The sequence below is a fragment of the Marmota flaviventris genome, chromosome 10 (assembly GCF_047511675.1).
Source record: "Marmota flaviventris isolate mMarFla1 chromosome 10, mMarFla1.hap1, whole genome shotgun sequence".
Lineage (NCBI taxonomy): Eukaryota > Metazoa > Chordata > Mammalia > Rodentia > Sciuridae > Marmota > Marmota flaviventris.
The window spans coordinates 34,083,962-34,100,464 of record NC_092507.1 but is presented as its reverse complement, the minus strand read 5'-3'; the positions used below and the strand labels follow the sequence as shown (position 1 = coordinate 34,100,464).

At 44.2% G+C, this 16,503-nt stretch overlaps 1 protein-coding gene across 11 annotated transcripts in view; it reads left to right on the top strand.

Annotated features, from left to right (window-relative positions):
* The first annotated feature begins 11,498 nt into the window (after positions 1 to 11,498).
* The window catches only part of Eri3 (ERI1 exoribonuclease family member 3), a 133,587-nt gene continuing 128,582 nt past the window's right edge, over positions 11,499 to 16,503 (top strand). For 4 of the 11 annotated variants that reach the window (XR_011708828.1, XM_027937169.2, XM_027937167.3 and 1 more), the window contains exons 1-2: positions 11,568 to 11,915; positions 14,132 to 14,207. Coding sequence is in view for 6 of the 11 variants with exons in the window: in XM_027937169.2 (XP_027792970.1) it covers positions 11,781 to 11,915; positions 14,132 to 14,207 (211 nt within the window). In the remaining 5 variants the exon portion in view is untranslated. Of the gene's footprint in view, positions 11,548 to 11,567; positions 11,916 to 11,979; positions 14,208 to 16,503 lie in introns of those variants that run through there. The other 7 variants (XM_071617771.1, XM_071617770.1, XM_027937171.2 and 4 more) reach the window with 6 other exon arrangements.

Here is a 16,503-nt window from a genome sequence, read left to right as displayed (position 1 = left end):
GGGATACCACAGTTAGTCTAGCATGGCAGGCAGTGTGGCCTTTCCTGTACTTTGCATAATGACCCTTTTCTTCTCACCTTACACACCAGCTCCTTTCCTAAGCCCATCCTAAACACTATTTAGTATATTTTCTTCTAGATTTTCCTTCTTCCTTGTTCTCCCCTCCTCTAGACTCCAGACCCTTCCTCTTGCTTTTTTTTTTTTTTTTTTCTCTTTTCCTCCCATGTCTCCTCTCCTATTTGCTTCTTATTTTTTTCTGGTTTAAACACCACAAAAGGGACTACCCCAAATATGTCAGAGGCTAGGCTTTTTTGTAGTTCTGAGCAGGGCCCTCTCTGCCTTTTCTCAACCCTCAGAGATCTCTCTTCTCTGTGCCCCCTTCTATCAACTCAAACTTCCCTCACCTGGTTTTCTTTTTATCCCCCATTCCTTTCCTTCATTCCCAACCTTCACAGGAGACAATATTGGAGAGGGTGGAGCATCCTGCCTGGCTTACGACAGGCTCTTGGAAAACATCGATTAGGCCCACATTGGAATCTCTCCATCCTTGTTCCTTTCCTATCCCTTCCCAGACCCTGGATGAGTCTCTACTCTCCCTGCTTATAAGCAAGAGTGCCCTCCACTGGCACCCTTCTTCTGTCTCTGGGGGCGAGGCTGGTCAAGGCCATGGGATGTTCATTTAGTTCCCCCCACCCCCCGCCCCTGAGTTTTTGTCAGGTGCTATTTCTACAGTGTCTTCATTACCTCCTAATTGGCCAAATCTCGTTTCTTTATTTTTCTTGTTAAAGACAGATTTAAAGAACGAGTTCAGTAGCTCAGCCATTTTCAGACCATCATTAATTTCCTACCTCCTTATTTATTAATGGGGCAACTTCCTTGCTGGTATTTCTTGTTCCCTGGATATCTGTGTAAAAGCCTGCCTTGCTCATGCAGCCCCTGGGACCAGTGCTAACTCACTCTGACTTTGTGCTGCCCTCAGCTGCTCTGGCACTCCCCCCACAGCCCCCCTTCTCTCACAGCCCTTCTTGGTCAAGGCCCCTCCACCCACCCACAGCCGTAGGAAGAAAAGTAGAGAATGCCCCTGCAGTCTAGGCCTGAAGGTGTCCTTCCCATGCATGAAATAGACTAAGACTCCCAGTTCTCTTCTCCATTCCATCTCTCCTCCCCCTGGGTTCCAGGTTCTATAATAAGCTGACACACGAAGAACTCCTTCACTCCTTCAGACCTTGAGGAAACTGAAGCTCAGGAGGCAGCAATGACTTGCCCAGGGTCATGTTGCTTAGAAGGGGTAGATCCAGGATATGAGCCCATTTGATCTGGCTCTGCAGCCTGAGTGTTTCCTCCATGCCAGCTCCCCTCAGGGAAGCCCACATGCACTTGGTTATGGTTAGAATAAGTTGATATGGAGGGAAAGACAGGACCAGTGAGATGGCAGCAGTACAGAAGGAAACAGAAGCCAGTGACCTGAGAATCCTATGGGACTATGGTCATTAAACTTGTTGGGTGCCCTGTCCCTCCCTTCTGTATCTGTCCCTCTGTGTTTTCCACATCTTTATCCTCCTATGCCAGTGGAAGGACTCATGTTCTGATGGTGACATTACTGACTTTTGGGAGCTGTTCTCTTGGGAACTTTTCCATACCTTTGAAGGCAACCCTGTGCATATGGTTCCCTTTGAGTATTTCCAATGTGTTCCTAGTTGTTGCCTTTTGATTCTGGTTCTCCAGGAGCCTCAGCCCACAAACCTCACCAGATAGGGGTGCAGGTGAACATCTGTAAGCACTGGGAACCTTGAGCCAACAGCTACCACCCTAGATGTCAGGGCTGGGTCTAAGCACATGCTGACTTCGCTGATGGCCCAAGACTTACCCTATTATGAATGATGGGGACTTGTGGTCTTCTTAGTATTTCTCATTTACTCTTTCTACAATCAGAAAGAATCTTGTTACCCTGAGGCTCTGAGTAGATGCTGAGGCCTTCTGGAGCCCAAGCGCAGTTGCCAAGGCTGTATCTGCCTCCACACTGTTGGGAAGAGGTATGTTGTAGTTTGGATGTGAGGTGTCCCCCAAAAGCTCATGTGTGAGACAGTGCAAGAGGTTTAGAGGAGAAACGATTGAATCATAAGAGCTTAACCGAATGATCATCATGTGAGTGGCTTCCCTCCACCATACTCTCTCTTCTACCATGATGTTCAGTCTCACCTTGAATTCCAAGGAATGGAACCAGCTGCTTATGGACTAAGACCTCTGAAGCTGTGAACCCCCAAATAAACTTTTCCTCCTCTACAATTGTTCTGGTCAGGTTCTTTAATCACAGCAGTGAAAAAGCTGCCTAAAACAAGGTGAGTTGGCCATGAGCAAGTCAGGGTGCTGGCCTAACACAAAGACAGTCCTGAGGTCCCTGTGGCTGCTGCTGCCAAATGCCAAGTCATTGCTCCTCTTGTTGGAAATAAAAGGGAACAGGAAGGCTCTTAGAAGAATTGAGGGAAGGGAGAAGAGAGAGAGAACTCAGGGCAGCATCATCGCACCTGATCTGGAACCTCAGTCTCCTCTAGCAGCAGTAACCCTGAAATAAGTAGCAGTGCTGAGGAGGAGTCCCCTGGGGCCCAGCCCTGGGAGCTGTGTTTTTACACTCAAAGACCTTGTTTCTTGTCTCCTCCTGGTCATAACCCTGTTTAATAGAGACATTAAGATGAATGATTGAGGCTGCCTCTCACTGCAGCTGGAAGATGGGGGGGGGCAGCCTGGGTGACCCTGGACAGAGGGGACCCAGTGGGAATGGGGTTGAGGTGGGAGGGGATTTGCAAAGCATCTCCCTCCAACACTGAGCCTCAGCTTTGCTAGGTGGAAATCTCCTGCCCCCTCAGAGCTCCCGAAGGCTGCCTTATCCAGCAGTGCTTCTCAGTGTTGAACATCTACAGCTTCCTTCTGCCTCCCCAGCATCAGGGAGGGGATGATGCAAGCAGAAAAATCTGTAGGTGTATAAGGGATGGCAGTGACTTCTACTTACATGAGTTTTCAAAGGGCTCTGATAAGATTCGATATACATCACTTTTCATATTTATAAAACCAATAGATAACAATCATTGGGTGTTCAGATGTTTCAAAGAGTTTTGAACTGTATGCTTTGTCATGTCAGATTCTCACCACATTCCAAAGATACAGGCCAAGTTATTATCCCCAATTTACAGATGAAAAAGCTGAAGCTTGAAGAAAATAAACTACTTGCCCAAGGTCACCCAACTCCTAAGGGTGAACCCAGTGTGACTTTAAAGCCTGTGCTCCTAATGCTGTCATACAGAGTTCACTACCTCCAGTTTTACAAATTGACCTTGCCTGGAATTGGGAGAAGGGAAGGGGAGGACTTGAGTTTTGAATCAGATAGGGAATTGATTTAGAGGTCAGAGACAACAGTTAGGGATAAACAGGCTCATCTCTGGATGGGGCTGGAGTAGCAGTGGGGCCCCAGGGAGCACCGCTGAGACAGGACTCATTTGGCATGTTTATGACAGGTCTGGCTGCAGGCAGCCCAGAGAAAGCTGTACCTTGTTAGATGACACCAAACACTTTGTCTTGTTTTTGACTAACCCAAGGTCCCCACCCTCAACTGTTCTTTACCTGGCACTTTGCTGAACAGGGAAAACATATGCAATAAACAGCTTCTAAAATGTAAGTACTAAATAAATGTGAAGAGCCACAGCAGCCGTGGGTCAGACTCAGCAAAGAAAAATGTTCTGCCCCTGCTGATGGGAGTGAACACATTCAATACCATTGTCTCAAACCTTGTGATTCCAGGCGTGGTCTGAGAGGCAGTAGCACCAGCCTCACTAGGGAACTTTTTAACATGCAGAATCTGAAGATGTTTCCAGACCCAAGTAATCACAATTTGCATTTTAACAAGGTGATTGCATTGAACACACATTAAAGTTTGAGAAGCATACTCTAACACAGGAGTGACCTAGTCACTGCCTGGCTTTAAACCCTGAGAGGTTCTCTATCCCCATTCAAGGTCAAGTCCAAACAGTTTATAAGGTGACATGTGCAGTTACCCAGGAGGCGGTAGCAGGAGGATCACTTGGGTTCAGAAGTTTGAGGCCAGCCTGGGCAACATAGGGAGACAGACTCCCATCTTTAGAAAAAGAAAAAAGCAAAAGAAAGCTTTTATGACCATGCATGATCAGTTCTTGCCCAAGTATTCAATTCCCTTCTTCGCTCTCTTTGCCACACTACCTGGTCCAATCATAGTATGCTTTGCATCCCCTTTTTCTTTTTTCTCTTTCGGCCTAGTGCCTTTGTTCATGTTATTTTCTTTGCCCAGAATGCCCTCCCCTTGCCACCTTTTTCTTCTCCCTTTGTTAGCATGGAAAATTCCTACTCAACCTTTTTTTAAAATGTAATTTTTTATTTATATATGACAGCAGAATGCATTACAATTCTTATTACATATATAGAGCACAATTTTTCATATCTATGGTGTATACATCGTATATTCACACCAATTCGTGCCTTCATACGTGTACTTTGGATAGTAATGATCATCACATTCCACCATCATTAATTACCCCATGTCCCCTCCCTTCTCCTCCAACCCCTCTGCCCTATCTAGAGTTCGTCTATTCCTCCCATGCTCCCCCTCCCTACTCCACTATGAATCAGCCTCCTTATATCAGAGAAAACATTCGGCATTTGTTTTTTTGGGATTGGCTAACTTCACTTCTCTAACTCCATCCATTTACCTGCAAATGCCATGATTTTATTCTCTTTTATTGCTGAGTAACTGGACTTACACATCACCTGTTCTTGAAAGGATTTCCAGGCTGTGCTAGATACCTCATCTTCAATCCTTATTGCTCATGGTCTTTAGAATCACAGTTGTCACTCTGAGTGACAAAAATTTCTTTACCATTAAGTCTTCATAATTAGAGTGTAAGCTCAGAGACGGAAGGAAGTGTGTCTATTGTTCATGTCCTTGTTCTGTGCTTTCATGGAGCCAAACATTTCAAAGAATATTCAAAGAATATTTGTTGAATCTTAAAAAACAAGACAAAACAAAACACCACTCAGAGTATACATTTACTTATGACATGGGAAAAGTGAGGGCTGTGGATCCTGGAGATGTCCTGAAGTCTTGGGATGCCCTCCTAAAATCCCTCCAGCACTCTTAGGTCTTGGGGTGTTGTGGTCAGGCATAGTCTAAAAATAAGATTGCTGAGCAAGTCCTGGCTCTGTGGATTAGTGAGCGCTACATAGACAGGAAGGGCTTGGGGGAGTCAGAGGAGGGGAGGTAAGAGCCACTTGAGGAGCCAGGAAATGTTCCCTTGTCAGAGAAAGTACTCCCAGTGGAGAGAACAGGATCAACAAAGGCTTGGAGGCAAAAGAGTGCAAAGCACCTCAATGAGTAGTCATTAGTCTGTGGGTTGGAAGAAAGAGTTAAAAGAATTGCTGGAAAATAAGGCTCAAGGCGTGAGCTGGAGCTTAAGTGGAAAGGACTTCAATGCCAAACCAGGACCAAGAGGGAGAAGCTGAAGAAGAAGTCTGGTGTAAGGGGGAAGCCCTCCTGTTGCGGAAGGCAGAGGAAGCAATCTGACAGGAAAGGAGCTGATTGGCTACATTCTGGGGGAAGTGTAGTATAATGAGTGTCATCGTGAGTTTGGAGCTGATTCTCAGCTACATCAAGTCTGAGAAATTAGGCAACATCTCCTGATCCAGCTATTTTAATCTAATGATTATATGAGGGCCAAAAAAGAAAAATTCTCAGTGAAAAGCAAATTAAAAGCTGCATACTGAATTAGGTATGTACCAGCATGACTTGAGTAGGGGTATGTGACAACCCAGTGGATACCATATTGCTAGAAGGACCAACAGAGTTCCCGAGACAGACCTATAATAGAAGAGAAAGGCTCTGGTGGAGTGAACCAGTTTCCACAATAGGTCTAGAGGTTGAAAAGAATGATAACTGGTTGAATATGATGGCTCTTAAGTAAACTCACCCTATCCTGGCTACTCTGATAGCAGTAGAGGTGCCCAATGAGAAGAATAAGTAGAACAGCTTAAATAACACTGCTTCCTGTTCCCATAACAGAATGTCATATGGAGGGAGTCACCTTCTCACTTTGCAAGAGACAGCCATGTTCTCATGTTGTCACAATACATTAGGAATTGGCCAGATCAGGCAGAGGCATTCAAGGCCAGCATCTACAATACACTTGGTGATAGAAGCCAGAGGAGCACAGTGGCTTGGACTCATGGGCACAGTTTTGAGGCTTTTGCGGGGAACATTGCTAGGGATTGACATTTCTGCAAGAGCAGGTGGGAGCCCAGAATTAGCAAGACAGGTGTATCAATGTAAACTCATTTGTACCGCAAGCCGGTATAGATTGGGAACATTTGCCTTGTTGCAAAGGAACTACAAAGCAGCCCAGGGAATTGGACTTTGGTTAGAAACAGAGCCACCAGAAGGCAGCAATTTATGAATGGAGTTGGAAAGATGAGCCTGGCCTGGAGAAGAGAAGTCAGCACCTCTCTGAAGAGCCCAGGGTGAATGCCCAGCAGGCAACTTGAAATGAGATAGGAACAGGTAAAAAGTGGGAGTGCAGGTGACTAATGACCCAACCTCAAGGGAAAATTGATGAAGGGCACTTCACTCACCAAATACCTACATTATACTGGGTGGGCACGTGAGAGGTGCTTTCTTCATTATATTGGTGATGCAAGTGTTATCTCCACTGTATAGTTGGAGAAGCAGGCCTAGAGAAGGAGCGTTCATTTATTCATCAAATATATGCACAAGGAATAGGAAGGTTATAAGACACAGTTCTTTTCCTTGAGGATCTCAGAATATCACAGGAGAGAGACTCAGAGGCAAATCATTTTATTACAGACTTGTGTTTAGATGAGAATAGATGCAAGCACAAGATGCAGTGAAACCACAAAGTTCCCCAAATCACAGAGTCCGTAAGTGTCAGCCAGCACACTTGGTCAAGACCTCAGCACTATCATTCTAGCTGCAGATACAGTTGTCAGAACCTTCAGTCATAGTTTTGAGGAAGGGCAGTAGCCCTTGCTGCTGACACAACATGTTTAAGAACAATAAAAGGCCACCAGGAATTGGAAAGTGGCATGGTGACCTAGCAGCACCTCTGACCAGGTAGAGATGATGGTGGCCTCCTAGTAACCAGACCATGGAGACCCTCCCCTGGAATAGAATGAATTTCAGAGTCTAGAGGTGGCCATGGGTGGTTCTAGATATTGGAGCCAATGGGACACTGAAGTTAGGAAACCAGCATGTCCTTAGAGGGACAGATTAAGGACAAACTGGGATTGAGAGGAGAGGCCACATTGGAAGTGGCAGTGAGGATATGAGAGTGAAATCACACAATTCTTGGGCCAGTAGAACTTGCCCACTCTCCAGGATCATTGTCTCCTGTTTGCTGTTTTCGAGTCCAATGGATCCTGACAGGACTGCATGCCTTTTTGAAAGCATCTCCTTTGCTATTAATTTGGCTTTTACTTTTCTTCTGGGCACCAGATCTGGAAGAAGCTGGGGGCCCCAATTTTTTCTAGGGATGCTGCAGGGTAGCCCAGGCAGGCCTTATACATCTGTGGGGCATGTGAATCACAATTCTCTCTGGGACAACAGGCAAGACAGGGTGAAGCCAGAGGATCTGAGACAAGGAGACTAGGACTAGAGAGATGACAGAGGGTAGATGGAAAGCGGAGCAGCTTGGGGAAGACAGCCTCCCTGGGCAGGTGGCTCCATTTGATTTCCGATTTAAAGGGAAGGCTTAGATAGCCAAGAAGAAAAAGGCTAATAAGAAAAATATTAAACTGCAGTGTGTGTGTCCCCAGGGACTTTCTGTTGCCATGACTGACCTCCCGGAGAGCGCCATTCGTTCCCGAGCATGGCAGCTTTATAGGCACTTGTAGGCCTGCAAAGAACACCAATTTGCTGCTGCAGTTTGTTTTGATAACTGAAACTTTCAATAAATCTATATTAAAATCAAAGGGAAAATTAACTAGGCCCCAGTGAGGGGCACGAAGATAAGGGAGCACATTACCACCCTGGCCTCAGCCACCCCACATTTGTCTCTTAGTTCAGATTCAGGTCACCAGGGAGATGAACGACCCAGGCTCAGGGGGAACAGCCCTGGGGAGAGCAGGGAGAAATAGGTATGGCCAGGTCCAACCCCACTGCTCCTCGAGTAGCAGAATAATGCCAGGGGGTAGAGATGACAGGGAGAACATAGTGTGGTGGAGGTCATGGTGGGAAGAGGCACTGGAGATAGAGGTAGGAAAGGGTGAGAATAATAGTAATACTACTATTTGCTGAACTCTATGCCAAGTATTGTGCTAAACACTTCTGTAATTTAATTGTAGTTAACAGGTAGGTACTAGCATTATCTCTACCTTAGAGATGAAGAAAACTGAATCTCAGAGAGGTGTGTGATGTGCCTAAGGTCACAGAAACAGAACTCAAACCTGAATAGGCTCTTTCTCAGCCCACGTTTATAACTCAACCATCCTGTCTTATATAGAGAGACTATGAAGGCAGCAGCAATTTTTCTAGTTCCCAGATAAAATGATTTCAGACCCAGTATGAGTTTTCCTAACTGTGCCAAGTGTGGGAGCCCTGGTCCAAGTTTTGGGAACTACTACTCACTGCCCTTCAATTGCTAGTTAAGGTCCTGGTTTTGGTCGGCTTGCTGTTTTCCCTGGTGGTTTGAAGGGTAGTAGAAGCAACTTGTTCTCAGTGTTCACTTTAGTCAGTTACTTGATTCAGAAGCCAAGAGATTGCCTAGGGTATACCTAAGTCTGGGTACTGGACTTAGTTCACTATCTGTGTCTCCAAATTCACTTGCCCCATCTGCACCCTGACACAGAGTCTTGGCCACTTGCTTACTGAATAGTCCAGCTGCCACTATCACCTCATCTGGTTATCTTAGCCTCCCCTGGGAGTGAGGGTAAGGTTTTGACACAGTCTCCAATGTGTCCACTGTGGTGGTGGGACTGCAGCAGGCCCCATTTGGTCAAACCAGTCTTTGACTCCTCCCATCACTTCTAGTTTCAGATGAACCACTATGCTCCAGGGTGTGGAATCTGGCGCCCCTTGTGGCTACCAAAATGGTGGGGTAATATAACCCTTTGTTTCTTCCTGAGGTGTGACTCTTTCTCTAGGCACATCTGGAATACAAAGAGTAACTAGCTGTATTCTTTGAAGCTCTCATTAACTTGGTAATACACTGTCCTGTATTGTCATTCCATTTCTCCGGCCTCACTTCTCTTTCCCCCTTACTCTTGCTGCCTTGGGCTTATACTTCCCATTTAAATCTAAGCACATAAGCTTTTTCTCAGGCTGTTTTCTAGGAAACCAAATGGCATACTATAGAGCCAAGGTTTGAGAGACCCAAATGTGGCATTAAGTAGCAGTACAAGGAAACAAGTATATATTGAACTCTTCAACTGTTCTTAATAATAGAACAGTTATATGCAGTAATGAATACACACACACACACACACACACACACACACACACATATATATATATATATATATATGCAATAATGAATGCATTTGCCTTATCTTTGTCCAGAAAGGGTTTACAGCCTGGTGAGGTCCTAGATGTTGTACAGTTGAGTCCTAGAGCATCAAAAAGAAAAGACCACATTCTAGGATGTTGGGCTGGGCCTTAAAGAAGGTCTCCAATCCAGATGGGTAAATGTACTTGATTCTCATAGTTGAGAAGTTTGCCTGTGTCATATTCTCAAGCCAAAAGTTAGGATATAACAAAGCCAGAGACCAAAGAAGCCAACTTATGGCCTCTTATTTTTATATTTACATTTTTATTTTTACATTTACATTCCATCTCCTGTCCCTATTGCTGTTTATTCCCTCATTCATTCACAAACATTTATTGCATGCCTGCTTTGTGATTGGCACTGTATTGGGTATAATTGATGCAACATGAACAACACTGAAATAACATCTATCCTAAAAGAGCTTAAAGTCCTGGAGGAGAGATGCAAGGAAATAGACAATTATATAACACTGATCCAATGGAGTTTTATTCAGCCATAAAGAAGAATGAAATTATGTCATTTGCAGGAAAATGGATCGAATTGAGAATGTTAGGTTAAGCAAAATAGGCCAAACTTAGAAAGTCAAGGATCATATGTTTTCTTTCATATGTGAGAGCTAATGAGGAAAAAGGAAAAGAAAGGTAGGAGGAGATTTCATGAAAACTGAAGGGAGATCAGTATTAGAGGAAAGAGACCAGGTGGAGGAAAGGGAGGCAAAGAAGAAATATTGTGGGATGATATTGGCCAAATGATATTTTTTTAATATTTATTTTTAAGTTGTAGTTGGATACAGTACTTTTATTTTATTTATTTTTATTTATGTGGTGCTGAGGTTGGAACCCAGGGCCTCGCACTTGCCAGGTGAGTGCTCTACTCCTGAGCCACAACCCCAGCCCAAATGATATTGTTATATTGTGTGCATATGTAACAATGAATCCCATCATTAAGTACAATTATAATGCACCAATGGAAAATATGGAGAAAGGAAAAAAAAAAAAACACTAATACTGAAATACACAGTAGAATCATTGAACCCATTATGTGGATGAAATTAAGGAAGACATTCCCTGATATGGGGATTACCAGACATTTCCAGCTTAGGTGACAACCTTATGTTAAGATCTTAGAGGTGGTCCAGAAATGACATCATCGTTTTAAGTGAAAATGTACACATGGAGACAGAGGAGCTTGGTAACTAAAGCTGGTTGAATGTGGTGGTGTTGGTGCTGGCTCATAGCTGGATCCCTGATTGGGAAGCTGTCAACATCATCATTTGCTTATTTAAGACTGAGGTTTCCCAACTCATAAACTGGAACCCATAACTTCCCAGGCAACTGGCTTTGGTAAGAGTTCTCTCCGGGTGATTGGAGAGATTGTAGAAGCTTCCCACAGCTGCAGCCAGAAGCCTTTTCAACCCAGAAGCTTCCCTCTGAAGGGACATGAACAAGTCAGTTCCCTCCTCCCTATGCCCTTTAGAAATCTAAGCATTTTCTTCCTAATCTGTCTACCCTCCTCCCAGATCTCCCCTAGGCCCACATTCAAAAGTAGATGATAATAATTACTTGTTGAATGAATGAATCAGGAGAAAGTGTCACCTAAACAGAATGTCATTTTATGAGCCTATACTCACCTTATGCGTATATTGAAAAGTGGGGAAAAAATAGGTGTGGCACCTGAGTCGCTCTAGGGCTGAGGAAGTGTTCAGTTTTTAAAAAATCCCTTTCACTGCTCAGAAGTGACCCTCCCCTTCTCTTCTGAGTACGTGCAGTTTCAAAACTACAAGTCCCATAAGGCCGCCACCGGCAGTCACCATCTTGACATACTTTAGCGCGCATGTCGGCGGGAGAGCAAGCATTTGGGGAGAAGAAGCCCTGCCCCACTGCAGCCCATTGGTCAAAGGGGCCGACGGCGGGCTCAGCGGTTGGCCACTGCGCCCGCCCATCCGTCGCGTCGGTCGGGGTCAGAGTGCGCGGAGGTGAGTCGGTGTGTTGTGGACTCGTGGTGCTGGCTGCCGCTGTTGAGGCGGCCGGGAACGGGCGGTGGGGAGCAGGCGGAGCTGGCCCTGCCTCTGCCTGGCCGGCGCCGCTGTCGGCGCGGGCCGCGCCCGCCGCCGTCAACTACCCTGAGCGCCTGCTGAGGCCGAGGGAGACGTCGGGGCCTGCACCTGGAGCAAGCCTGCCGCGCTGGCCCCGAGGAGGGGGCGTTGCCATGGCGACAGCCTCTCCCGCAGCTGATGGGGGGCGGGGGCGGCCCTGGGAAGGAGGGCTGGTCTCCTGGCCCCCTGCCCCTCCCCTTACGCTCCCCTGGACTTGGATGGGTCCGAGTTGGGGGCAACACCCTGGGGTGGGTGATGCTGAGAGCCCCCTCCCCCAGCCTAGGCCCTGGTTAATGCATGCGGGTGGCGGGTCGTGGCTTGTATAGTTTCTGCAGTTTGGGGTGCTGGCCGGTGTGCTCACCCCCATGCATGATCTACTGAGTAGCGTTCTGGTGTAGGGGGAGCGGGGCTGGGTTTTGCCAGACAGATTGGGTGAGTTGATTAAGGGGGCTGACTCCTTACTTGGAATTACTAGAGAGGTTTGACCAGAGAGGCTAGAAACAGCAAGGAGATAGTAGAGAGAGAATATCCCCTCTCCCCCTCCCGACACATGCACACAAAATTAGCAGTTTACCTCTGTAAATTTGAAGCGATGGAAGGAGTGAATCAGGGCCTAACCTGGCTACCTTTCTGTTTGCCTTTCCTGCAAGTGGGCCAGCAACAGGTGTTTTCTTAAGACAAAAAAACAAAAAACATTAATTTGGATTGAGGCATAACTGTGAGTTCTTGCAAAATGTAACTTTCTTTTAAAATTTATTTATTTTTTGTTGTTGCTTCTTGTTGACTTGAAAGATACTAGATGTGGGGGTCCCTCACTAGGTATGGTGGAATTTGTTCCTACGGCTGAATTTGGCAACGAATAGTGGCCACTGTGTTTTTCTGCTAGAGGTCTCTGACCACTGGTATGGCATTTGTCAACATTTCATCAGTTTCCCAGCATTAGGGCAGCAAAACATGAATTTCATTGGCTAAAGACTATTCTCTGTTTTAATTATAGTAGGTTGTGATTGGATGTGTTTTTTTTTTTTTTTTTTTTACTTGTAGTACTGGGGATTGAAACTAGGGCTTCCCATTTGGTAAGCAAGTGCTCTATCACTGAGGTACATCCCCAGCCCTTTTTTAAGTTTTATTTTGAGATAGGGTCTTGGTAAATTTGCCCAATCTGACCTTGAGCTTGCCATTCTCCTGCCTCAGCTTCCCAAGTAGCTGGGATTAAAGGTGTGGGCCTGACCTGGTTTTCAATTGTAGAGTTGTTACCAGAAATTGACTTCATCAAATTCTGCTTTATTCTGACTTTATCATATACAGTATACCTTGTTTTAGTGGGTTCGTTCTTGGAACCTAAGTATATTATACCTGAATCCCCTACCATTTAAAAGCCAATTTATAAACAGGGACTTGGAGTGTGACTCCACTAATGTGTGTCTGTGATCTTAGTTAGAAACCTACTTGGCTGCCTTTCAGCAAGAGGTGCAGAATGGGGGAAGGGAGCTGCCAGTAAGTGATTGATAAGGTTTCCTTTATGGATTCTGTGTTGCTTCACTGGAGCTCAGAGCACTTTGGCAACTTAAGCACTCCAAATTAAAAGCTCATTAACAATTCCTGCCCAAAGATCCTGTAAATAATCAGCTAGCTAGGTCATAGAGCTTGCCTAAGAGTGCCTCCTCCAACTTGAAATTTCTAAATAAAAGTGCTTATATTCCCTTTCATTTTGAAAAGTGTTTTCTCTGTGGTGGGGTAAGTTAGTGAGTGGCCTTTTCCCGGAGGACCTGAGTAGAATGAAGTCTTAAATGTGTATAATGGTAGACAGGAATGTATTGGTTCCACTTGTGCTTCTTTGTGTAAAGGACATCACTAGCTTATAGGATCATCATGCAACTTCTGGTTCTTTGGAAAATCTGAATTAGGTGATAAATAGGATAGGTGTCCATTGATGGTTTGAGTTGGGGTTTGGTTACTTTGACTTTCTTAGAACTTGAAGCAGAATTGGAAATATCCTGAAAGTGTTTCCTGGTATTTGTGGCCATTTGCAATATGGCCTGTGGGTTTGTGGCAACTAACCCCTGCCTCAGTCCTAACCTAGCCTTAGTTCCTGAGTTTGGAATATTGTCAGCCTTACTAGTATCTCTTTGTCTAGATAGGATTCTGAAATTATCTAGTGAGCCACCACTTCATGGCCATCTTTCTCAGCCCAGGCTCAGACATTGTAAATATTTGATGTTTCTAGGAAGTAAGTCTCCTTACCAAGAAAAGGATATTACTAGAGAACATGAAATCCATCATTCCAAAAACAAATATGGTACTAATAGCTTCTGGAAGTTCTGTAGGAAACTGTTTTTCTACATAGATAGCTGTTATCCCAAAGTTTTGAGTTTAGGAATTTGAGGTGAAGTATGATCCTTAGTGGGGATTTGATCCTTTGTGTTGAAATAGACTTGTTGCAGAGATGTGTGTTTGTCCACAGCATTGGGGCTTTCCAGCTCTCACAGAACCTTCAGCATCCCCAGCTGCCAGTCTTGGCATCTTCGAAGTAAGGAGAGGTGAGAATCCTGTTGCATGGTCAAGTTTGACTTGACTTCTTTATCAGTATTTGGGCTTGGTGGGGGTGGGGGTGGGACTGGTGCAGATTGATTTTCTGTAGCTTCTTTTATTAGGCAGCATATGCTCAAAACCTATGGAAACTTCCCTAAGACTTTAAATTGAGAATTGGAATTGGGGATTCAGACTCTTGAGCTCTCTCATGATTTTTTTAATGGGCATCTCATAAACACCCTTTACTTTCAGGATGGTTGAATAGAGCTAGAATAGTCCTTTATCCTGAGAAATACATGTCTTAATACAAGAGGATGAAACACATACATTTGATTCTTTTATTTTAATATTTTTTTAGATGTTGGTTATTTTATTCATTTATTTATATGTGGTGCTGAGAATCGAACCCAGTGCCTCACACATGCTAGGCAAGTGCTCTACCACTGAGCCACAACTCCAGCCCAGCCTTTGACTCTTAATGTATTTGACCAAAGCCTTTGTGATATTGGTTTAATTTGAGTTGTGTGAATAGCTTTAAGTGAATAGCTAGTCCCAACCTGTCTCCATTTTGCCAGGATCAGGGGCTTGCTAAAAAGGCAGACTCTGATGATTATTATCTAGGGTCTTGGAGGCAGTTTGTGTAATAACTAAGGGCCAAGCAATTTGCTTGTTTCTGGAATTGTAATGGTGAACAAGACAGCCACTGTCCCTGCCACTAAAGAACTTAAAAATTCCTGGGAGAGACAGATAGTAAAGAGACAGTTAGTTATACCTGAGAGTGCTCTAGTAAAGGAAGTGCAAGTTCTTTGGGAGTGCAGAAGTGTCCCTAACCCAGACTTATGTATGCAGGAACAGCTTCTTAGAGGAAGTAACCACTTCACCTAGATTTAGATGAAAACACAAGGAGCCAAGTGTCAGAGCTTTGTTGAGTTTGAGAAAGTCCAGTGTGATTTAAACAGTGCTTAGTACGCAGGGGCAGGAAAGATAAGTTGATGGCAGAGCCTTATAAACTCTTAGAATTAGACCTGGAGTTATGTGGGTGGGTAGAAAAAGATTAGAAACTGGTAAATCTTTTCTGTAAAGGACAAGATAGTAAATATTGATCCTTTGTGGTGGCTGCTTTACACAACTTGGCAGTTATGTATGAAAGCAGCCATAGACAGTTTGAAAATGAGTGAACATGGCTGTATTTCAATAAAACTTTATTTATAAAAACAGGTGGCATCTGTATTTAATATATGGACTCTAGTTTGCTGTCCCTTAAGAATAGTAGGAAGCCATTAAAAGGATTTAGGTAATAGAGTGATGTTAGTTTTGTGTTATAGAAAGTTTGCTTTAATGTCAGTGTGAAGAATGGATTGAAGGGGACAGATAATACTTGAAGCAGACCAATAAGGAAGCTATGGCAGTTATATGGATAGCATTTTATATTTCCCCTTTTGTGGAAGTATTTTGGTCCTTACAATGAAGTATAACTGCATTTTTGTTTTCATGGTTATATTGGTTCTCTTCACTAACTTCTTGGTTATCCACTGTAGCTTAAAGTATGTCTGTCAAGGAATGTGTTGATAATATCAGCTCTTATTTCACAGACTAGAGTAGATAGAAGAAGGGAAAGTTGATATAGAATGAATTCAAAGATTTTGGGAACTATTTTCTTTTTCTAATTTTTTTTTTTTTAAGTTGTAGCTGAACACAATACCTTTATTTTATTTATTTATTTCTATGTGGTGCTGAGGATTGAACCCAGCTCCTTGCACATGCTAGGCAAGTGTTCTACCACTGAGCCACAACCCCCAGCTCTGGGAACTATTTTCTATTGAAGGAAGTATGGAATAAATAAAGCCCTGGAAGGGATATTGGTTTTAGGGTTCATGGCTTAATGTCAGTTGCTTTGAACTTACTTGAACTATACACACAGAAACTGACCCATTTTCCTAAGCTTTCTAGGGAATTGTCCTCTTTCTGTCCTACTCAGTCTCTCCTTTCCTTGCTTGCAGCAGACTGATGACCTTTTCCCAATTTTAGAAATTGTTTCCTGGTTCAGATATGATGATGTGTCAGGCACAGGAACCAAATAAAGTATTTGTTGAATGTCTAATGAGATTATAGCACAGAGCCCTGTATTTGCTCTTGACTTTTGTCTTCCACATTGCTAGAGGGAAGCTTGTAGGTTCCACCCCAAACCTGTAGGTTTCTTTTCTGTTTTTTTTTTTTTTGGGGGGGGGAGGGTGTTACTGGGATCGAACCCATGGGTGTTTAACCACCCAGCCCCACCCCCACCTTTTTCTTTTTTAAGTTTTG